This window comes from Talpa occidentalis, unplaced genomic scaffold, assembly GCF_014898055.3.
Source record: "Talpa occidentalis isolate TD23 unplaced genomic scaffold, MPIMG_talOcc4v2.1 talOcc4.9, whole genome shotgun sequence".
In the NCBI taxonomy this organism is placed as follows: domain Eukaryota; kingdom Metazoa; phylum Chordata; class Mammalia; order Eulipotyphla; family Talpidae; genus Talpa; species Talpa occidentalis.
Window position 1 is genome coordinate 77801159 of NW_023605305.1, and position 23563 is coordinate 77824721.

A 23563-nucleotide genomic window follows, 5' to 3' on the forward strand; every position below is an offset into this window, starting at 1 on the left:
CCAAAGGAAACTTTCCAATGGTAAAAGTTCAGAATCACTGGCCAGCCAGTCCCACTTGCCACCTTTGAAAGCCCCTCCCCCCACGCCCAGGGTCTCAATAGGACAGAGAAGACACAGCCCAGCTCAGGGGATACTTACAGCTTCCTCCCCAGTAACACGGCCTTGGTCATCGGGGAGGGGGGACTTCGAGGACTCCACTCACAACCAACGTTACTGAGGAGGCTCTTTCGGAAGCAGGAGAGCTGGGGCTCCTCAAGGGGAACTGGAAGGAGAGTACAGCAGGCATAAGGGGAGAGCATGCACACAGCCCCTGGAGGCAGCCATGACCCAGAGCACCGTGGGCAACTGCCACACACAGACCTAACTGTATCTGCAAAAGGAAAGGACAGCAAAGGTCTCGTGTTGGGTTGGGAAGCTGGACAAGTGGCAGGAAGCTCCCGGGAGGCAAACTCGTATAAAGGGAAGAGAGGACAACCAAAAAAATCGGGACTTTGGAATCACACGGGTCTGGTTGTATGGCCTTTGGCAAGTCCCAGCCTCTCTTCAGTTTCCTACTGTAAGATTACATGATGATATAAGGAGAAGAAGAAGAAAACGGAGACTTTTCCTCACAGGGTCATTGGAAGGATAGAAAGACCAGGGGAGAAAGTGCCTCAGCACAGGGCCTGGCATTGGGGACATCTGGGTCTATAGAATCTTTATGTAGATTCCAGGGAGCTAAGAACGTGCAAATTCTAATAATAAAAGGTAAGAGTTTAGTGTGCGTTGCAGTTTCCAGCACCATATCATGGGTATGTGAGCACACACTGTCATTTAAGCCTCAAGGGAGGAGGATTGAAACCCAGGCCACTTTGTTCCTGCTCCCCTCACAGCCTCCCCCCACACACACATACATACTGCCATTGTGCCTCAAGCTCTCACTGCACAACAAGACCAGCTGGACAGCATCCCCATCAGCCAGATGTCTCCACCCAGTGGGGACCTCTGCCAGTCTCGCTGGCAGACACCAAGGGCCTTTCCCCGAAATTCTCAGACCAAGGAAATAGCAAGAGTCTGAAGGGTCAGACAGGGCATCTTTCAGGAATGCGCAGAGCTGTTCTGGGAGAAATTGAGAGCTCTGAGGACACCACTCACCTTCCACCAGCAAACGCACAGTCCCAGCGAGATGGCCGTCCAGGAAGCATGAGTAGTTTCCAGAGTCGCTGAGTTGCACCGACCTCAGAAGCAGCGTCCTTCCCTCACCAACCCTTCTGCCGTGGTGTGAGCCTGGTGCCGGCCTCCTGAGCATCCAGTGAATGGTGGCATTGTCTCCTGGGTCCCCGCCTGGGCAGGTCAGGGTAACACTGCCCCCGGGCAAGCTAGTCAGCACATTACCTGCCACCTCTGGGGAGGGAAAGACACTCAGTCAGCCCATAGCAACTGGGGGACGGACTTGTTTCTGAGCTGGGGAATCCACAGAAGGCTTCAACTCTCAGCATCTCTCAAGTCCCTCCACTGGTCCAGGCCTCCGTCACCCCAGCCTAGATTACCTGGATTACTACAACAGTGGCCTCCCTTGGGTCTCTGCACCACAACCTTGGCCCTGCTCCACCCAGCTGCCCAGAGAGCCTCCTAAAGCTGGGGTCTGACCACCCCACTCTTTTAATAATTGGAAACCCTTCAAGGCATCCCTGGTGGCACAAGAGGTTAAGTCTCAGCACTATGAAGCTATCACCAGCCACTGTGACATGAGTTCAATTCCCGACAAGGGAGTTACCCACATGGCGCAGCAGCCCTTCCTGTCTCACCCGCTCCCCTCAGCAGTGTATTTCAGTAGATCCACCTGTTCTGCTCCCCACTCTGTCTCTGGTGAATTCTCTCACCCTCCCCTCCCACCGCACCTCTGGCCTGCACCCCAGCTCTTCTATGCATAAATAAATAAATATTTAAAAAAGGAAAGAAAAGAAACCCTTCAAGGGCCTGCCACTACCCATAACATGAAGTCCAAGGTTAAAAGAAATTTTTTTTAGTATAGGTTATAGATTCATAGGTTCTAAGAAATATATTAGTCCAACCACCTTGGACTGATACATTACCAATAAATTAAATTAATCCAACCAACTGAGAGAACTGAGTTGGGCAGGGGTGGGGTGGAGAGGAGCCAGTTTTCATATTAAGCACCCGTGGTCTTTCAAACCAAATGTATAATCATCCTAGCAAGCAACAGCAGTACCTCTGGCCACAGGTTTAGGACGGCCCTGCCTGAGCACCTGACCTCACCTCCCACCCTTGATTCTGCACCAGGAATGGCAGCAGTGGGATCTCTGATCTGGCAGCCCTTCTTGCTGGGAAGGAGTTCCTACCCCACACTTGGCAGACTCACCGCCCTCCCAACCCTCCCAAGGTGGCTGTCAGAGAGCAGGGACCCAGGATCATCACTCCCAGGAGGACACTCCCAAAGCCAGAGGGGCTGTTTCTGCAGTCACAGCCCAGGAATCAGGGACATGAACAAGGAAGGACATAGAAGCTTCTACCTGGCTACCCAGACCCCCATCAAGCTGTCTTCTCACTTTACCACGGGAGCCAGTGCCTCCACTCTGGCACTAGGCCCTGAGGCTGGCTGCATAGCAGCCGGGCATTTAAGGTGTTTATTTACTTCACTATCAGAGCCTTGGACTTTGGGTGAGAAAACTGATTAAATCCCACTGTGTCGGCAGGCAAGGTCTAGAAGACACTTTGGACTCCTCTGGTCTCACTTTACCCACTGTGGGCAAAGAAGGCCTCCCTCTGTCCTGGGTTCAACAAACAATTAAAGAGGCCCCTAGAGGCAGGCACCAGAGAGGAGGGCACAACTAAGCAAGAGAAAGACCCTGCTCCCAAGAACAGGAGACATAAGACACATTCTCTCCTGCAGATGGGACAGAGAACACTGTTCCCTGAACATCAGCAAAAGCTCAGTCCCCAGAAGCAAAGCCCACTGGGGGTCCTTCTGAGCCCAGAGGGCTTAAAAGATTTATGGACAGTTCTGACTCCAGTACACCTTTCATATTTAATCTTCAATAATATATTTCCTGCATTCCAAATATTGTTTTTAAATGTATAACATAAAGACATGTAAATTAATGTATGTATGTACACGGAAATTACGAAGCATAAAACACACCAAAGCTCTTACCACTTAACTACCAGTACATCATTGTCTGAAACTCCCTCTTTGCTTCTGCATCCCGCATCCTCCCTGCCTATATAGTATAACATTTTGGGTTTATCATCTTTCACTTTAAAAAAAACTACTCATGGATCCCTATGTTTTTCTTAACTTTAATTGATATTTGAGCTTTCTATAAAGGGTTTGCCTATAGTTTTTTCTGATGTGCTTTCTAAGTTTCTATGTACATGTAGCTGTAGTTCTTGCATTTTCACTGCTATGCACTATCCCATGTGTAACGTACAGTCACATTTTGCATAATGATATTTCAGTCAATGACAGAGTCCACATAAAACAGTGGTCACACCAGGCTATACCACATAGCCTATGTGTGCAGCAGACTCCACCATCTAGATGCGTGTAGGCACACGCTAAGATGTTTGCATAAGGACAAAATCACCTGCAGACATATTTCTCAGAATGTTTCCCCATCACTAGGTAACAAATGACTGTATATCATCCTGTTAAGGGAGATTTGGATTGTTTCCAATGTTGTGTTTATCGGAGTATGGTTATCAACCTTCTCTCATGTGGCTTTTGGTGCAATAGCTCCAGAGTTCCTCTGAGTAGAACTGCTGGTCCTGGTTACACGTGTCCTTTCCCTTCATATCCACACACCATGTGTTTAATCTGATGAGCAGTGACGGGGAGGCTCTGACTTGCGACATCCAGGCCACATATTGATTTCCATCTGTGCCTGAATGAGGTTAAGTTTAGAAGACATGTCAACACGCCTAAACACTATACAAAAGTATAGTATATGAAAGGATACCCCATATCCAAAAGTAGAGCACACGTATGAAACCTTTCACAATCCAAAATGGCGTAAAGCAAAGAAGCAATTACCAATCATTTATAAGAAAATATTTTTGAACCTTCCCAGCGCTCAAAAATAACCTATCAAAACATAGCAAGCAACACATAAACATAAACTAGCCCTGACAAACAGTAAAGGCAGGGATGATGTGATAAACACACAGCCTGTAGAAAGTAGCTCCCAGGAAAGGAGCTTGCGGGCCACTCTCGCTGCTGGGGTTACAGTCGCCTCTCAAGTGACTGCTACAAAGCAAACACTGAATACTAATTTTGCTTTGGTCGTAAAAGCAAAAATCCTCTTTGCATATCTCTCAGCAAAAAACAGGTGCCAATGTAGGTCTTTCATAAAAGCAAAATGGCCTAAAGCAAACTTTCGAAAAGCAGGGGAGACTGACATCAATATCTTTATTTTCCATTTCCATTTCCACTTGTTGAGGCAGCTCTAAGGATAAAACCTAAAAGGAATTAAATTCATGTACAAACTACCATCACTGGAGAAACACAGCTGGAGACACTGCCAAAGTAGGATGGTCTGCTCCGGGAAGGGCAGGAAGGGGAGGGAGCAGTGGAGGGGGCAGCCCTGCCCCGCCCACCAGGCTCACAGCACCCCTCCATCAGCAAATGAGTAGAAACCAGAATTCACAAGGCAGCTAGGAGCACTGCTACCTAAGGGACACAGCAGGGGTCAAGGGTCGCATGGCTCACCCTTTCCTTGTGTTTCACTCATGGCTCTGCCCTTTGCTAGACACAGGCTCCCATGGCCATTCCTGACTACATTTGCACTGCTGGCCCTCACCAGGGCACTCAGTAGGTGCTTAATAAATGTTTGTTTAACGGATGGCACCTAGGAGGTGCCCATGACATGGGGCCTCCACACTGAAAACTCCCACGGTGGGTCAGGCACTGTCCCCTCAGGTCCTGCACTAGAAATTGGAGGGACTGGCTTGGCACAGGCAGGAGATGCTAAGAGAGAACACAGGAGTCTGGAGCCAGAGGGAGCTCTCTTGTCTGCTTCTGCCTCTGCCAGTTCCAGGAAATGTGTTGCTCTAGTCACTTCCCTTGTCCCCAGCTCGGACGCATGCTCTTGCCGCGTGTAGTGACCAGCCTGAACAATAGCAGGGGCTGTTCTGGGCCTGCGCTCCCCAACAATGGCCAAAGTATTGGGGCAGCTCAGAGAAATTGCAAATAAAAGGACTTTCTTTCTCTTCCACAAAAGCAGAGCTGCAGGAGCCGCATAATGGTCGCCTCCTCTGCCAAGGAACTTGAGTAATGGTTTTCTGAATCTTTGAAGCTGAGTCACTATTTTTTTTTAATGGGGAGTGATTAATTATAAACCACCCATTGACAAGGATTGCCTGTCCCAGCCCTTCTACGAAATATATTTCTTTCAGAAACTGTGAACAGCGCTGTGTTCAGCATGCTTTTAAAGGCACCACGACCCAATACTTGGACAGGAAAGGCCATGAGAAAATAAACTTGCTCAAGTCAAGTGGGCAAAGCCGCCCCTCCCAGCCACCACCCACTCAGCCCTCTGCCTCCTGACCTAGATCCCTGAGTCAGAGCCCATGACACTGAGGGCCTCGTGGGAGCCTCATGGACAGCTTTTGAAGAGGAAGAAGTGATATTCACGCTTCTAGCCCTTCTGCCCAACTCTCCAAATGATGCGTTAGGGGACTTCCTCCTCTTCTCCTCTTTCTGTAGTTTTTGAGTTTTCTCTAAGTTGCTTGTTTACTCATAATGAATATATATTTTATTACATATATTACTGCTTATATAACATTCTTATATGTGTGTGTATAGACATAGATATGTGTCAATATATAGATACAACCATAGCTATAGACATAGAAATAAACAGAAGCTACATGCTCTGGGTCTGTCCACGCTATTACACCCAGGGAGGAGGGAGGAAGTGGCCAGAGCACAATGGGCACCAATGAATAGAGGTGGGGTGAGGCTACATTTTCAGAACAAGGAGCGTCTTCGAGCACCTTCCAGGCCCCAGAGTGTCCACCCCCACCCTGCATCTCTGTGTCCTGTCACTTCCTCTGCACTCTACACCCTTGGCCCTCAGTTCTGCTGGCCTGAGCCCCTGGTGGACACCAGGTCATCATCCTCCATCCCCGTACCACACTTTGTTGGCTCCTGGATATTCTGCCAGCACCCTCCCAAAGCAAACCCCACTGGGAGGGAAGGGCCAAAGGGATGAGAGCTATAAAATGTGAGAAGGGTGCTTCCCGAAGATCACACTCCCACCCTAGTGCTGGGGGAGGGCCAGGGAATGGCCAGCCTGCACATTCTGACATTCAGCAAAGAGCCCACAATTTAGCCTTTGCCCTTAAGCAATTGCTCAGACTTTTGGAGCCAGAGTTGCAAGTCTATGCCTGTCCCCTCCTTAAGAATGCAAGAATTTTTTTGTATACCTATCTAGTGCAAGGTCAGAAATTCCTGCTCCAGGAATTGCTATTAAACACCTACTATACACCAGACAGTGCTGTGTTGTATCATAGGCAGGATGATCACAATTCAATACTCAGACAGGAAAGAACATAAGAAAATAAACTTGCTTGGACCTCCTTGGTGGCACAAGGGGTTAAGCCTCAGCACTATGAAGCTATCTGCCCTGCTGGCCAGAGAGGTGACCCACATGGCACAGCAGACTTCTCCTGTCTTGCCCGCTGCTCCTCTCAGCAGGTATTTCAGTAGATCTGCCTGTTCCGCTCCCCACTCTCTCTGGTGAATCCTCTCACACTACAACACCCCCCCCACCACACACACACACACCTCTGGCCTGCACCCCAGCTCTTGTATGCATAAATAAACAAATCCTTAAATTAAAAAAAAAAAAACTTGCTAAAGTCAAGTAGGCAATGCCCGCCCCTTCCAGCCACCACCCACTCTGCCATTACCCTCCTGACCCAGATCCCTGAGTCAGAGTCCATGACACCAATGGGTCTAGTGGGAGCCTCATGGACAGCTCTTTGAAAAGATGTGATGTCTCTGATGGTCACAGAATGCCTTCCTGGTACCTCTGCCTGCCTCTCTATTTGTTCCATATCATGACCTTGTTTAACCCCCACAAAATGCTGTGGAGAACTAAAAACTACCTATAATACAGATCATCCTGGATCAAGATCCTCCACAAATTGATAGAACCAAGAGGAGGGGTCAATCATTCTATAGGGAGGTATCCCAGGGAAGAGAGATTTAAGTTGTACCTTGAGAAATGAGTGGGAGTTTGGTAAGTGGAGCCACGGCAAACAGAACAGCATGCAAAGGCATGGAGAAGCGAAGACCCATGGAGGCAGGTAGCTGGTACCCTCCAGGGGATCAAACCTGACTGTGCAGGCAAAGGTATGTGCAGCTCAGAACTGCCCCTCCTCCAACCCAGCCTCCAGGACAGGAGCCAACACTGCTGCTTCCTTCTGCTTATTTTCCAATCACCTTGAGAATGAACCAATTGTCTAGTGTCCCACACAACCCCCCAGTGCATCATACAGCATCACAGGGGCAGGGGGCGGTGGGGGAAGCCAAGGACTGTAAAGAAACCTTCTATGTCCTTCCCAAGGCCAGTGTCAGCTACAGGGTGGCAGCACCCTACATCCCAGACTCCTATAAAGAAGTGGAGTTCTGGGGCCTCCCCAGTGGCGCAGTGGGTTGAGCACAGCTCTGTGAAGCTGTCCACAGCCTCTGCAGCGCCGGTTCAATTCCCTCCGGCCAGGGAGATACCCACATGGAGCAGCAGACCTCTCCTGTCTCACCTACTGCTCCCCTCAGGTCCTTCTGCTCCCTGTTCTGGCTCTGGTGAATTCTCTCATCCTCCCAAGCCTCTGGCCTGTACCTCAGTGCTTGTATAAATAAATAAATCTTTAAAAAAAAAAAAAAGTGGAGTTCTGCAGAGAGGACCCAAACCTCACCTGGGACTGAGATCAGAAAAGCACTCCCCCCTGAAATGAACTTTCCCAACTCTCCCCAATCATCAATGCACTTGGTGTCTGGTCTAGTTTAGTCACTGATTAGTAAGAGGGTGGGGTTGGGTTGACACCAATGTAAAGTCTTGTCTTGATTTGTCATTTAGTATAAAGCACATCTCTAACAGGAGCAGGGGGCAGCCTGGCATGGAGATCTGGGCTGTCAGATCTGAGCTCTACTCCTTACAAGGATTTACAGGTACAGCATCTCCTCCCCTCACTCCCCTCCCAGAGAGGAGGGTTCAGACTCTGACCTGCAGGTCCCTGCTCCAGTGTCTTGTCACACCCTGTCAACAGCTCTCAGAGGGGAGGAAGCCCGACTGTGTCTGTTGACCGCCAACTATAGCCCAACTTGAAGCAAATAATCTATGGATCAATTATTCTCGTAGTTAATGGCTTTTGGAGATGGCCAGGGCATTCCAGCACCTTCAGGCAAAGGCCTCTCCTATCCCTGCAGTGCTTCAGGGAAGGGGAATTCCCACACTTCCCTGCCTCCCTTTCCTCAAGGGAAGAGCCCTGAGATCCTGGCTCCCCTGGCAATCCATCCCACACCCAGCAGTCAGCCCATGCCCACGTAATCCCTCTCCCTGGGGTGTTGGGTCCCCACCGCTGCCAACACCCCATGGCTGGGGGCCTTGCAGCACAGCTTGGGAAGTGGGGTTCTTCCCCATTCTGGATCTGAGGTCAGGTGCCAGAAACTCAAACAGCTTTGTTGTTTTTCTACTTTTATCCCTCTTCAAGTAAACTTGCAAATGTCAATAACCAGAGAAAAACACGTAAATGGAGACACATATTTCTCAACTCTTGCAGCTTGCTGTTGCTCTTGCCAGCACAAACAAGTTCAGCTTCCTGGCCCGTTTATGTAAGCGGCAGACCAGCTGCCCAGCACCGCGGGAACACAGGGTCAGCGCGCGCCTGCTAATCCCACCGCCTCGTTCTGTGCCCAGAGGCTCAGCTGGCATCATGAGCGGCCTCCAGCCTTCAGGTGGCAGAGGCCTCAGGTGGCAGGTTTCAGAAGAGATCACGGGAAACCACAGGTCCCCTGTCAGCGACAAAGGTCTCGATCTGAAAGGCAGTGGCTGTTGAGAGAAGTCGTGAGAGAACAATGTGGCACCTCATGTGCAAACGGAAAGGAATGCAGAATCTGGTCCCTGGTGATCTCCGTCCCTCCCCGCAGTCTCCATCTAAGGGCTATCGCTGCTTCCCCATTTTGTAATAATCATAAGGTCTCACCACTTCAGACACTTATCCTGTGCCAGGTGCTTTACCTGCCCGGGAGGAAGGCTGGCTCCCATTTCATATGGGCCAAAGGAAGTTCAGAGAAGTTAAGGAACTTTCCCAAATTCACACAGCTAGTGAGGCAGGGAGTCCTCACTGGCTCCAGGTGAGTCTGACTAAAGCCCCTCTCTTTCCTGGCGCCAGGGTCTCTATTCTCCTCCCCAACTCCTTGTATCTCTCCCTCGCCCCCAATTTTCTCTCAGTTCCCTGCTCTGCTCCCGCCTTTCTACCCTTCACGGAGCTCTGGAGCATGGGGTGTATGTGAAAGGTGGGAGGAGCCTCCTCATGCACAACACAGCCCAGCACCCCTGGGAGCCCCTGGGAGCCTCTTGCAGGAGCTAGGAGCCAAGAACCTTAATCATCTCTCTACCCTGGAGCAGCAGCTCTGGCATGAGGAGTTAGAATTTAAAAGTGCCCCCCACCTCTGATTCTCCATCTCCAGGTCTCACCAGTCACCCATTCCACTCCTCCCGCAAGCTTCCAAAGGGCCCCTCTCCCACCATTTAGGAAGAGGCCAGGCTGCAGGTATTCCAGGGAGTCCCTGCCATCTTCAGTAACTCAGCTCCCCAGCCCACCTCCTCCACAGCCCCCTCTCTCCATCGCTGCCTCCTGTGGGCAGGCCCCCACCCCGATGTGTTTGTACTTCTGTACCTACTTGTATTTGTCTTGTATTTGGCGGAGTCAGTATTTACCTTGGCTGGGCCTCCCTCTCTATCTGCACCATGGACTACATGCTGCTTGGATAGAGAGAGGGCCTGGGAGGTTCCTTTAGATCCATAAAAAGGTAGTGCTGGATGCTGAGTCAGACACCAGCGCGTGTGACCAGATTCTCAAGAGAAAAACATTTAATCCTCCCCTGGCAGCATCAGAGATAAACAATTGGCTCCGGGCCCAGAAGGTCTGACCGAGGTCACCTCTCAGAGATTATAATCTAATGAAAAGAAAAGATATCTAAGATAGGTGAACAACTGACCCCCTACTTCCACGAACCTGAGAACAGATTGAGAAATAAAGAGATAGACTAAAGGTAGGGCTGACTGAGCTGGGCATGAAGAAGGGCACCCGTGCCCATGACGGACACATAGAGGACTTGCATCCTCAAGGAGGGTGAGTTGGGAATTACAGCCACAGAGTGGGTCACTGAGCTAAGGGGCACTCTTCCAGGACTCAGACTGATGCACATATTTTCATATGTCAGGAGATCAGCACCCAGCAGTTACTCACCAGAGTACTCACTGTAGCCGGGACTGCAACCCTGGGCTCTGGGACTCTCCATTGTGTTACCCCATGACCCACTGCCTCCCCAGAGCTATGGCACACAGGATTTTGTGTCTTTCCATCTCTCAACTTGGCTTCAGGGGCCTGGCCCACATCAGTCTTTGAGTGTTGGTGTGTGGGGGGGGTCTGCGTGGGGAGGGTGGGGATGGAGATCTGATGTATGCCCCTCCCCATCGCTTCCCATATTCCAGATCCCACTCCCCTAGCCTTTAGACATGAGCAAACAAAGCTAAAGCTTGTAATTTTAAAAAGGCACCAGCGGAGATGGTGTGGCAAGGAGTGAGACTGGAAGGAGACATGCTGAGATTGTTGGGGCCTGTTCTGTTCTTCATGTGTGTGGTAGGTACACCAGTCGCTAGGTGTGTGAAACCACATCAAGCTATCAGGTGCATGCCACACACACTTTTATAAAGACCCCAAAGTCTCACCCTCTGCATTCCCACAACTGCCTGAGTTCAACCCATGTCCCCTTCTCCACCTCACAGGCCTAAGCTTGTGTGCACATGCACACACACATACTCACACAGGCACTCCAGTTCATTCCCATCATTGTGAAAGTAGCAGTAGAGAATGGAAGAGCAGGCATATCTACCTTTGGCAAAGCTGTGAAACCCAGATCTAGCTTGCCTGCCCCAGCCTCTTCCCTCATATATAAGCTGCATGGCCTGCCTTGTTCTGAGCTATAAAGCCTCAGGGTTAAGAATATGTCAGTGCTAAATCTTTAATTTTTGCTTGATCTTAATAACAATACCAATGGGACTTTTTCTCTTTTTTGGAACTAGGCAAACTGATTCTAAAGTTAAAATGGAAAAGCTAACAAGCAACCATAGCTAGGTCAATTCAGAAAGAGCAGAGAAATGAGAGGGAATTAGCCTACCAGGCTTTCAAGCATATTATAAAGCTACTGAAATTAAAACAGTGTGGTACTAGCACAAGAACAAACAAAATGATGACAGGGACTAGGAAGTTCAGAAATAAAAGTAACAAAAAATAATTCAGTTGACACTACTATACCCTTAAAATGCATAAGATAATATTTTTAATGCTATGCATATTTAATCACAATTTAAAAAAAATAGCTTAGTCTGTGTGTTTGCTACATTCAGACACCATTCCAAGCATACACACAGATTACCTAACTTGATCCTCCCAAATGAAGCTGCTTACATACCTGATTAGGAATGAGGCTGGATTCAAACCCAGGCAATTAACACTCAGAATGTGTGCTTTTAACCACTTACTATACTGATAAGCAATATATAACCAAGTATACTCAGGAATTTTAGATTTTAAAGATAGCTTTTAAAATCAGTGGGAGAGGGCCTCCACTGGTGGCGCAGGCAGTTGAGCTCAGCGCTGTGAAGCTGTCTGCAGCCTCTGCAGTGCCGGTTCGATCCCCGCCAGCCGTCAAGGGTCCCACATGGCGCAGCAGACCTCTCCTGTTGCACCCACTGCTCCCCTCAACAGTGTATTTTGTCAGTCTGCCTGTTCTCTTCCCCACTGTCTCTGGTGAATCCTCTCACCATCCCGCACAAATGACCTGTACCCTGGTTCTTGTATAAACAAATAAATAAATCTTAAAAAAAAAAATCAGTGGGAGAGAGATGGTAGGGGGCGATGTTTAGAGCCATACCTCATAACTCATTCCATGAGAAATTCAAATGGATCAAATATTTAAATATCAAAAACTCCATGGCACCAGAAAAAAGATCCTTCAAAATAAAATTAACACAGGGATGCCTTCTTAAGTACAATGCAAAACCTAGAAGCCATAGAGGAGACTGATAAATCCAACTAGATTAAAAAAAAAAAAAATCTTCCCTAATCTCTTCCCCCACAAGTCAAAAGTAATTAAAACAGGGCCTCCCCAGTGGCGCAGCGATTGAGCGCTGGGTTGCGAAGCTGCCCGCAGCCTCTGCAGTGCCAGTTCGATCCCCGGCTGCTCCCCGGCCACCAGAGGAGGGTCCCGCATGGCGCACAGACCTCTCCTGCCGCCCGCTGCTCCCCTCAGCAGTGTATTTCTGTCCCTCTGCCTGCTCTGCTCCCCGCTCTGGCTCTGGCTCTGGTGAATTCTCTCGCCTTCCCGCGCTTCTGACTGTACCAAGTGCTTGTATAAATAAATAAATAAATCTTTAAAAAAAAAAAAAAGTGACATCATTAAAAAAAGTAATTAAAACAAATTGGAGAAAAATATTCTCATATCTTAAAGGACTCAACTCATATCTTAAAGGACAAACTCCTTAATCTATTAAGAAAAAAGCCAACAAGTCTATTTTTAAAATGAGCAATGAATATAAACAGGCAGTTCATAGAAACGGATTACGCAAATGTCTCCAAACAGGAAAAATACCTATATAATGGCACTCAGATAGAATAAATGCAAATTAACCCCACACAGATACCATTTCTGTGTAGATACCAGTATAATGCATATTAGGTGAAAGTGTGGGGAAATGGGCTTTCTCTCTCACTGCTGCTGGGAGTATGAATTGATGCAGCTTCTGTTCTCTCCCAAAATTACAATGCATGGCCTTTGGCCTGCTGTTATTCCCAGCAACAGGAGGAATATGCAAAGTACTGTCTGTAGTAGCAAAACTGGAAATAACCAGATGTCCAGCAAAAGGAGACTAGGGAAACAAAGTGTCTGTTGTATCCATAGAATGAAATACCAAAAAAAATTTTAACTAGATCACTGGTTTATATAAAAGGAACCAACCAGATGGAAGACATGCATAGAGCAAGGTATAGGGATAAGGCACGGAGCTTCCATTCTCTTTCCAAGGGATGCCCCCCAGCTCTCCATTATTCACCAACCTGGAAGCTCCAAGGACATTCTTTACTTCATAGAAATAAATGAGCTGTAGGTGTGACCCTATGCGTCTGAATCACATCCATGTTGTAAACCAATGTTACCACAATTTAAAGAAATGTAAGTTACACACACAAAAAAGAAGAAAGAAAGAAAGAAATGAGTTTTTTCCTAGTCAAGTGGGGACAGCGGTCAAGAGTTCAACCCCAGGATTCAGATATACCCAGTTCTAGCCCGGGGCCAGTCCTTCCTCAGTGTGTGACCTTAGACCAGTATCTCAACCTCTCTAGGTCTCACTGTTCCCATCCATAAAATGGAAAAAATAATACTTCCTTCAAAATATCAGATCACTAATGTTAAAACCTTCCCACTATTTTCAGGACATACATAATCTCTCAAAAACTATGGTTTCAGTTTTATCCCCACTGCGTTAGTGCATCTTTCCCCTTTTCTGTGAGAAAGTTCTCATGCCCTCCTCCCATCCAAATAGACCAAGGATCAACTACCTTTATCAAGCACCCACTTCTGTTTCTAATACCTAGAGAAGTACTGTTCTGCCGAGGCCTCCCTAAAGTGACTGGCCCCAAGGTTACCTGGCTGGCTCAGTGGGCAGCCAGGAGCCAAGCCTGGACAGCCTGCACCCACAGCTGTTCCCCCTCTGCTCACCAGAGGCCTCTCTTAGAGACAGGCAAGCTCATTTACAGTGACATGTAGTGATGAAGGGAAATGGAGAGCAAGAGAGGGTCACCACTCAATGACTGAAACATTCACCATGTTCCCTACCTAAGAGAAGGCAGCGACAATCTCTGGAGCAGAAGCAGACTGTCCCTGCGCGGTCCCCCAGCTGGTGTTGGAGCATCTCTAATGAGTGGGGAAGATCACCTTGGCCTCCCTGTGCTTTGGGGCTGAATGGGGGTTTTGCTGGGGATAACCTGAAGGTGCGGAACCTGGTAGGTCACTTGCTTGCTGTGTGATCTTGAGTGAGCTACTTAACCTTTCTGACCCTCAGTTTTCTCTGCCTACTCAGAGACAGTGTTTCAGCAATTCTCCCCTGTCAGTTTTTGGCCTTGACGAGATCATTTCCACCAGCAGTCTGCAAGGGGGTAGGCTATACCAGCTGTCTCCAGTTTCCCTTCTCTTGTTGTCTCCTGAATCTGCTCCAGTCTTTGGTCTCTTCTACTCCACTAAAAGCCCTAGCCATCATGGAGCAGCCTGTGGCTAAGTCCCCTCAGCCATCCACTTGCCTGGCCTCTCAGCAGGGCTCAACACCTCATTTTTTCCCTCCTCTTTGCCAGGTGGTCCTTGCTCAGTTCTCAGGACAGCAACCACCCTGGTTTTGTTCTCACCATGTCAGGTCGGGGTGCCCCAGGGTTCAGGCCATGCCTCTTCTCTATCTGTGCTCTTGACCTCAGTTACTCTCTGAGCTGGAAACAACTTCAGAGGATCCCAAATTCACATCTCAAGCTCAGTCCTCACTCCCCAACTGCAGGCTCCAGTATCCAACTCATTCAGCATCTCTCTCTTGTCCCAAGTATACTTCAGTTTCAACATGTCCAAAACCCACCTCCTGGTCTCCCGCTTTGGCCCTGAGCCCACCGTCCATGTGGTGGGTTAACACTCCACCCACTGCAGGCCACTGGGAAGTCAGCGAGACCACAGAGGCTGAGCGGCGCAGAGTTCCGTGCACACAGCTGACACACCACACTCAGTGACTGTCACGAAAACTATCAGACACGGGAAGACTGAAGGATGGAGGCCGAGAACAGGTGCTGGGGAGACAGCCTGAGGGGTCTCAGGGACAGGCGGGGAAGAAAGTGCAGCATTGTGGGAGGGAAGAGGTGGAGGTTTTTGGGGCTCAGCAGACGTCACACCTGAACCCAAGACCAAGCCAGGCAGTCCCTGACTCTGCCAGACACTTTTGACCTCTAGCCCAGAGGAGAAAATAAAGCTTACGCATTACTTAAAAGCAGCTCCCCAGAGGCTCCACCAGGACTGATGTTCTGAGGGTTAAAAGCCTGTCTTTGCCAGCTTCCCATCACCACTCCAGCCCTCCAGGATTCTCTTGCGAAGACTCCCATTTCGGTGAACAGGACTTGAAGCACTTCCCTCTCCTCAGAATTCACCATGGCAAAGGGCACCTGTGTGTCCCCATGGTGTCCTCTGTCCAGAACACAGCTGGCCCTCAGGAGGTCCCAGATTGTCAAAGAGGAGACAGAAATTTTCCCGCCCAAGATGAAAGTATAAGGAATTTCTAAATATGTTAATATTTCCTTCAGGCCTTCAATCAAATATCTTAGAGACCTTCCATGGCCTCCCATCAAAAATATCAATTGTACATGCCCTTGACACAGACCCACAGTTCCCATTTTATTTTTATTATTTATATATTATTTTTCCTCCTTCATAGTAGCCATTATCATTCTGTATGCTTAATTTACATCCCCACTTAGAATGAAGCCCCAAAGAGCCAGAGTTTTTCGTCTGTTTTGTTCACTGTGGCATCTGCAGCTCTTAGAATAGTACCAGGAACATGCAGGGGCTCAAAATATATTTTTCAAACGAGTGAATCATTAACTACACTTACTTAAGCACTTTTTCTGTACTAGAGGCTTTCCTATATACTGTATAACACCTTACTTAGCTCATTTCACCTGCATAACTACCCTTTGAGGAAGTATGATCATCTTTTCTACATGAAATGCACACTGAGCTCTTACCTTCTGAGAGGCAAGATCACTCATCCAAGCTCAGATCATCTCTCTATGGCCAGAGATCTGTCTGACTCCAAACCCCAACCATTACCTGTACAAGATGAGCTGTGCTAATGTGGAGGATAAAAGATCTGGAGAAGGATAATGGAAAAAGCAACAGAAAACCTCTGGAAGAAGCCCTCTGGCACTCCAGTCCAGTAGAAAGTTCTCGTAATGGAGAGGCTCTAGGTCTGTGCTGACAGACTGGGTAGGCATTAGCTACATGTGCTGTTGAGCACTTGAAATGTGGCTTGTGCAACTAAGTAGCTATATTTTAAATACATATGCCTGGGCATGCACTTCTTCACCAGATCTGTGGCATATGGACCTGTGGGACAGGGAAAGTGGGGGGTGGCGAGAGAAGGGGGTGCAGATTCACAGCAGTAAGCACCTGGGTTGTTTTGTATAATCCTTTGAAAGGAGACTGTTTACCCAGTTCACAGGGGCGGATGCAGAGGGTCAGAGATGAGGTAATGCAGAAGGGCCAGAGTGCCTGCTGTCTCAGGGTCCAGTTCCTTCCTGGGAGAACTCTCCCCCACCCCGGCCTCCAGGCAGTTGGGACCAACCGGCCACATCAGAGAGCTGAGTTTTCTCACTCCCTTTCAGAGATTTGCACTTCACCATTTCCAAGTCACTTTAACTATGGAAGCTAGGCAACTGGTCCCACACAGGCCCTGTAGGGTTTTACACGGACTCAATAAATGTTTGCTGTATTGAATAAACAAGAGGGAGAGCCAAGGCACAGTGAGATTTCTGGCAACTAGAAGCCTGATGGGGGAGGGCCTGTTCCTCAATCCAACCTATCAGCCAGTCATCTTCCAATCTGACCGTGCCCACCAAACACACCAGGCACTGGCTGAAAATGACGTTTCCTGAGCCTCTTCCCTGACATTCCCCGATACTTCTACTCAGTAATCTGGGGAGTCAGTCAAACATAGGCATTTTTGTCAAACCCCATCCCCTACTCCAACACCCACACAACCAACTCTGATGAACTATCCTTTTTGAGAAATACTGATTTAGGGTGAGGTTAGGAATGCAGATAGGCTCTGGGTGCAGGAAGAGGCTGCCCTAAAGGGAACTTCAGAAGATAAGACAGAGCTCTGAGAGACTAAAAGGTGTGCGTGCTTGTTTCAAGCACTGTCTGGCGTTGCAGAAGATGGAAAGAACCTGAGTCACCCCTGTCCAAGCTTTCCACGCCCAGCACCTAAATCCCGGTTCGTCTAGGCCCCTGCACGGTGAGCACACCTGAACCGTCCCACCAGCTTCCATACGTGTGGGCAGTGTTGCTCCCAAGGAAAGCTTGCCTCCTGGCTATAAGCTCTCAGGTCTGGGTGCTAGTGGATTTCCCCTTTAAACCAGCTGTTGCTACCAGCTTAGCCCCTCATTTCTCCAAAGCAAGATATCTCACAGTCATTTGCTCCATGCTTCCTCTACAATGTCTTTATTTTCACTCTCGAACTTGTGGGCTGAGTCTGTGTGGGTGTGGGAGGGCAGCTGGGTATTTTCTACTTCTCTGCATTTTCCTCTTGATCTATGAGGACTTTCACTTCCTCCCCCAGACTCTCAGTTCTGCCTTTCATGGGCTGTCCAGGCCTTGAGACCACCTTCTCCATCCCTCATAAGCACCAGGGAAATGGAGAACTGACTGCAATTGGCTGCCCTGGCAGTGCCTTGTGGCTACTTGCAAGCAAAGGAAGCCAGAGCAACAGCAGTAACCTCCCTGGGGCAGGGGCCCTGGGGTGCTGCATGAGTAGCAACAGAGGCAGGTAAGGGAGACTTGCTCCCTCCCCAGTCAACGGAGGCTTCAACTCTGACACTACAATGGAAAGTCCAGGACTCCACTTCCTTCCCTTGGTTTCTTCTGTCCCAGTGCTTATTATGCAGGGGTTGCTCTCAGCTTGCTCTCAAACACCCCAAATGTAGTTCTACATTTGGGAGTCTTGGGAGTCTGCTACCCTGCAGCACAGGGCCATAGGGCTAGCCCTCTCCCAAATAAACCTGAACTCCCATCCCTACCTCTCTGAAGCCCAAGTCTCCTCTTTGAAACAAAGTATGCTTAGATTCTATGGAGAATTAGAAAACAGCCTCAATCAACAGTAGCTGCTACTGGCAGGAGATTTAAATGGGAGCAGAGATAAGGGATCCTTCGCCTTTCCTCTTCCAGGCACAAGGAACACCCCTTCCAAAAAGCAAAGTTAGCTGCAGGCACTGAGGCCTCTAGTTCTAGAACCTTATCTCCCAGCAGCGAGACATTGGGCCAAGGGTATTCACCCAGGGCAGGAGCCCAGTGTGGTCTAGCGGTAAAAGCCAGAGTCACCCATCACCCACCACATCTGTTCCCAGAAGTCTACCAGCTGCCCCCTTGGTTTTCCTCTGTGTCCTCAAAGAAGCTCTCCCATCCTAAAATAAACCTCTGGGGAGCAATTGTCCAGCCTCTCCAGAGAGTAGACACACAGGGCTGGTGGCCAGAGCCCATAAAAAGGCCAGCCTACCAGGGGCAGATCACAGTCCACTGGAGTTGTCCTCGACCTCACCCCTCCTCAGAAAGGGGAGTCCAGGGGATGCTGCCCCCCGCCAACCCATTCCCTCACCAATCTCCCCACTTAGGTTAAATTCCCTAAGAGCTGGTATGTGTTGAAGACAGTGCAGGCAGTGGAGAGGCTCTGTGTGTGACTCAGCGCCCTTGTCAGCCCCTTCACAGTCAGGGCACTGTCAATCCACCCTCACACCTGGGGCTGACGGAAGGGAGGTGGCCCCAAAAGCTTAGGGACAAGAGCGGCCCTGGCACAAAAGATCCCCAGGGTACAAACTCGATTTTTCCCTAGATGCGTCCGGAGGTCCCGGACTCACTGGTGTGAAGGCTCGTGTGGGAATGGGAAGGAGACGCGAGACACAGGTTTCTGGGAGCGCACCCGCCGCCCGGGCGAATACAAAAGGCAGCTTCCCGGCCCCCCACCGCTCTCAGGGAGAGCGCACCCCGCGGAGGGCGCAGGAGGCGGCAGGGGGCGCGCGAGCGACCGCCCGCGACCCAGCAGCTGGGTCAGCCCCGGACCGCACCTCGTACCCGCGGGGACCTAAGCGGGCCACGAAAAGGGGGAGCCGTCCGCCCTGCTTTCCTCCCACCAACCGCCCCTACCCCCCCCCCGCCGCGGCCACACCGGCTTCCCCCACCCGCCGGCCGCGCCAGCCCTCCAGGCGCGCGCGGAGCCCTTACCCAGCGCGGGGCAGTCCCCGGGGGCCACGGCCGCCCCCGGCGCGGCGAGCAGGGCGCTCAGCAGCGCGCAGCGGACGGCCAGCATGCTTTCTCCTCGGCTACAGCCCCATGGCCCCGGAGAGACAGACGGGCGAGGCGGCCCCGGGCGGCCGGAGCGGGGCGACGGGCGGGCGGGCTCGGGTCCGGCGGGCGGCAGCGCCTACCCCGGGAGCCCGCGCTCGGCTGGCACGGCGGGTCCTCGAGCCCCGCGCCTTCCTACTCGCCGCCGCCTCTGGCCGGGCTCCGTGTCAGCGCGACTTCCCACTTGCACATGACTCAGAGCAGCGGACAGTCCTGGCAACGCAGAAAAACATTTGAGGAACTCGCGCCGGAGTGACTCTCGGCCGTCCCGGAGCGCGGTTACGAAAGCGGGAGCGGATGGCGCAACAGCCCCGCGCACCGGCCGCCCAGGGCCGCGGCTTCCTGCCGCCGCGCCACACCTGAGCCCCGCGCGGGCCCCGCGCGCCCCCGGCCGGGCGCTGCCCCCACTGGCTCGGTTTTGATTTCTAGTTTCGTGAACAGAATTACTCTGTGAAAGGTGCAGCTGGGGAGCCCCGGGGGAGAGATGTGCACTACTTTACGGTAAAATAGTGCAGGCTGCCCATTGCGATCGCCCGGAGTCCTAAAAAACACCGGCTATCTGGGTTCCACCCCCAGGGATTCTGATTTCATCGGTTGAAATGCAGCAATTCCACTCCTAGGTATTTACCTAAAGGACACAGAAACATCAATTCCAAAGAGCACCTGCACCCCTATGTTTATAGCAGCACTGTTTACAATAGCTAAGCTTTGGAAACAGCCCAAATGCCCAAAAATAGATGACTGGATCAAGAAGATGTGGTACATATACACCATGGAATATTACTCAGCATTCAAAAAAGATAAACACATGCAATTTGCAGCAACATGGATGGCGCTGGAAGGGATCATGCTCAGCGAAATAAGCCAAAAAGAAAAAGAAAAATACTGGATGGTCTCACTCATAGCAGGAATCTAGAAAACTTAAATAAGGGACCAGGAAAATGAATAACTATAAGAAAGTGAAAATCAAAATCAACAAAAAACTATGAACCAGAGACACTTTTTGGGGTGTGGGGGGCAGGAGGGGAGGGATTGGGGTCAGAATGGGGAGGTTGCAATTGTATGGGGAATAAAAAAATAAAATTTATTATTTAAAAAAAAAAAAAGAAATGAGGCTTGGACATGGGAAGACTCACTTCAGCAAAAGTACTTTCTCCAAGCCTGTTCCCTGCAGTCTCAGCACAGGCAAGGAAACAGGACTTTGGAGATAGGCAGACAGACCTGGGCTCCGATCCACCTACTGTGAGCCCCACCTGCTATGTCTGTGACTGCTGTTGAAAATCCCTGAATTTTTGTTTCCTCATCTGTCGGCTAGAGATAAGAAAGTCTATATTGGTCAGGAGCTTATGAAGATTGCAGGGGATGGTATTTAGACACTTCACCCGTGGTCTGGACCACAGGTGCTCGACAGATGAGAATCTTCAAGTTCCTCCCCAACCCCCACTTTGACAGATAGAAACTGGTACTTGGCTTTCAGGAGCAACCACAAAGACCCACCAAGTTTCCCCCAGGGAGCCTGAAGCTGATAGAGTGGCCTCAGAGTCTAGTTTGGAGGGGGAGGGAGTGCGGGGATGTTGAAGTAAAGTCTAGGCTGAGAAGCTTCTGGACCAGTAACTGCGAACTAGCATGTGCTTCTCCACTTTGGGCTTCAGGCTGACCCTAAGCAGGATCAGGCTCCCGGGGCAGCTGGAATGGGCATGCATCTGAGTCTTTCTGTGGGAACCACACCATCAGCAGTGCCAGATGAACCAGGCACATACCTCCCCATTCCATGAGAGAAGCTGGTTTGGCTTCAGTCACGCCCACAGACAAGGAAAGAAATTCACCTTGGAAGGTAGACCTTTTGGCTGCTAGCCTCTCTCCTACTTAAAATGGGGTTCCAACAGGGCTCCCTCTGTGGTTATCCCCACCCTCTATTTGGGGCAGATGCCCCAAAATGATCAAAAAGAGACTACAAGCTGCAGCCTGAAACCATAAAATTGCAGGAAGCCGGCCACTCTGCGTCTGAAAGAAGGATGTTGAAGACGAGAACAAGTGTCTAACACCCATCCCAGCTTCTGCACCAACTGGGCCTCCTGCTGGTGTGGCGCCTGTGTTCTGACTGCATGATTTTGTAACAGGGTGGTCCCCAGGAAAGGGGGAGGTTCCAGGTTCCCTGCCCCACCCAAGGAAGGTTGGAGCTGAGCAGGAAGAGGAGAAGCTGCAGAAGAGACTGAGGAAGGAAGGAAGCAGGATGGAGCCAGGAGACCTGGAGGAGGCGCATGGAGCCTAGAGACACGTGAAGAAACTGCGCTTGTCTTTGGGTTGTGGACTGGGTGACACAGACGTGGGTGAGACCCATGGGGAGGTGACAATGGCAGCTTTTATCTTGATGTTGATTTTGCTCTTTTCCTTCCGGGCTTGTCTGGTTATTTCTGACCCTTTGCTGTGGGTCCCCACTGGAAGATGCTTTAGACTTGTGGCAGGCTTTGGGGCTTTGCTCTGGGCCAATCCCATTTGGATGGACTTTTACCCACGAGGGGACGGGTAACTTTGGGTGCTTCATTTAGAAACTAGACTCTTTGCCTTACCTGTATTGTTTCCTAGTTTTATTAAAGTTCCTTCCCATTAAAGTCTCATATGTTTTGTGTTGATGCGGCGGATGACAGAACCCATTTAGAACAGGCAGGTTTGCGGGGTTTTGGGCTGCCCCTCTCCCTGTCCTATAACAATTTCAACAAGTGGCTGAACCTTCCTGAACCTCTATTTCCTGATTTATAAGATGAGAGTAATCATATGTAAATTATTGCTTTTGTGGTTCAGATTAAAGACTCTGTCCCTTTATTTTTTAAAACTCATCTTCTGCATCTCCTCCATGTCTTGAATATGTTTCCATACTATTTATCACTTTTCACCTACATGCCTAAGTCTGAGTTCTTCCCTCTGCCAGAAATTCTCTTCCTTTGTCTTACACCCTACTGACCTCTTAAGATGTGGCTGGGGTGTCTTCTCCAGGCAGACATCCAGTCTCTTCCCTACTTCCCTGGAATCCTATCATCCACAGGGTTGGAATAGATAGGAATAACCTCTTTTTGGGATGCCTTCCTCCAAATCCCATGCTGACTTTGTCCACTACCCAGACGTCCCCGTCATACCATAAAGCCCATGTCTGTGCCCCTACTGCTGTGCCTGGCACAGTGAGGTTTTTCTTCTGGAAGATGTGGGCTCCCCTGGGGTTAAGTGGAGGTTCAAAATTCTTGGGCCAACACTCCAGGCTTTGTTATGAAAAGCACTGATAAGGAAGAGAAGAAAACGTACAGTTCAGCCTGATCTACACTCAGCCAGACCTGGCTCCTTATGCCTGAGCCACGGACTCACCAGCATCTCCTGCCTGCCTTTGGTCCCCAGGGAGGGCTGAAGACCCAGGCCCATGGAGATGTGGATTTAACTAGAGCTCCAAGGGGGAGTTAGAGAGTGGGGATGGTGATACGGGGCCACTAGGAAACAGAAATGAGAACCCCAGAGCTGGAGCACCCCGGCACCCAGGGATTTTAGACAGGCTGCGGTGACTGCAGCAGACGGAGCAGGGAGGACTTTAACCAGGCACCTCTCTTGGGTAACCTATGCTTACATAGTACTTCCACATACACAGTTTCCTGTGAACTTCTGAACCCTGAGGGCAAGGACATGTTGTCCCCAAACTTCAGATGAGTACACTGAGATTCAGAGAAGCAAAGTGACTTGTTCAAGACTGCACAGCTGTTAAGTGGCAACTCTAGAAGTCTGGCTCCTGGCCCAGAACTTTCTCTGAGTGAGGGCTCAGTGGGCCCAGAGCCAAGGACCCTGTAGAACATCTGTCCCCATCACAACAGGCCCCTGGGTTTGGGTGGGCTGGAGGGGAGAGTGGAGGTGCAGAGCCTGGTCTCTTGAGCCTTGCCCCACCCAGTGAGTGTTCCTGCAGTTACCCTCCATCTCCCCTAGAGGGGGAAGCTCTGAACTTGCACCCCTTTATCAGGCTCCTTCTCAGCCTGCAAATACTGTCAGGTTTCAACAGAAGAAACTAAATTTCTAGAAGCTTGCTGGCAACAGAGGACTGTAGGACCCAGAGAATAAATACATAGATAGCTTTAAATCCAAAGGGGAACTTATTCATGATCT

General features: G+C 50.0%; 1 protein-coding gene across 1 annotated transcript in view; it reads right to left on the reverse strand.

Annotated features, from left to right (window-relative positions):
• The window catches only part of IL6R (interleukin 6 receptor), a 45247-nt gene extending 25856 nt beyond the window's left edge, over positions 1-19391 (reverse strand). The window contains exons 1-3 of the mRNA XM_037500796.2: positions 19307-19391; positions 1135-1383; positions 139-262 (exon numbers count right to left, since the gene is read on the reverse strand). Coding sequence (XP_037356693.1) covers positions 139-262; positions 1135-1383; positions 19307-19391 — 458 coding nt within the window. The remainder of the gene's footprint in view (positions 1-138; positions 263-1134; positions 1384-19306) is intronic.
• Between the last annotated feature and the right edge of the window lie 4172 nt (positions 19392-23563).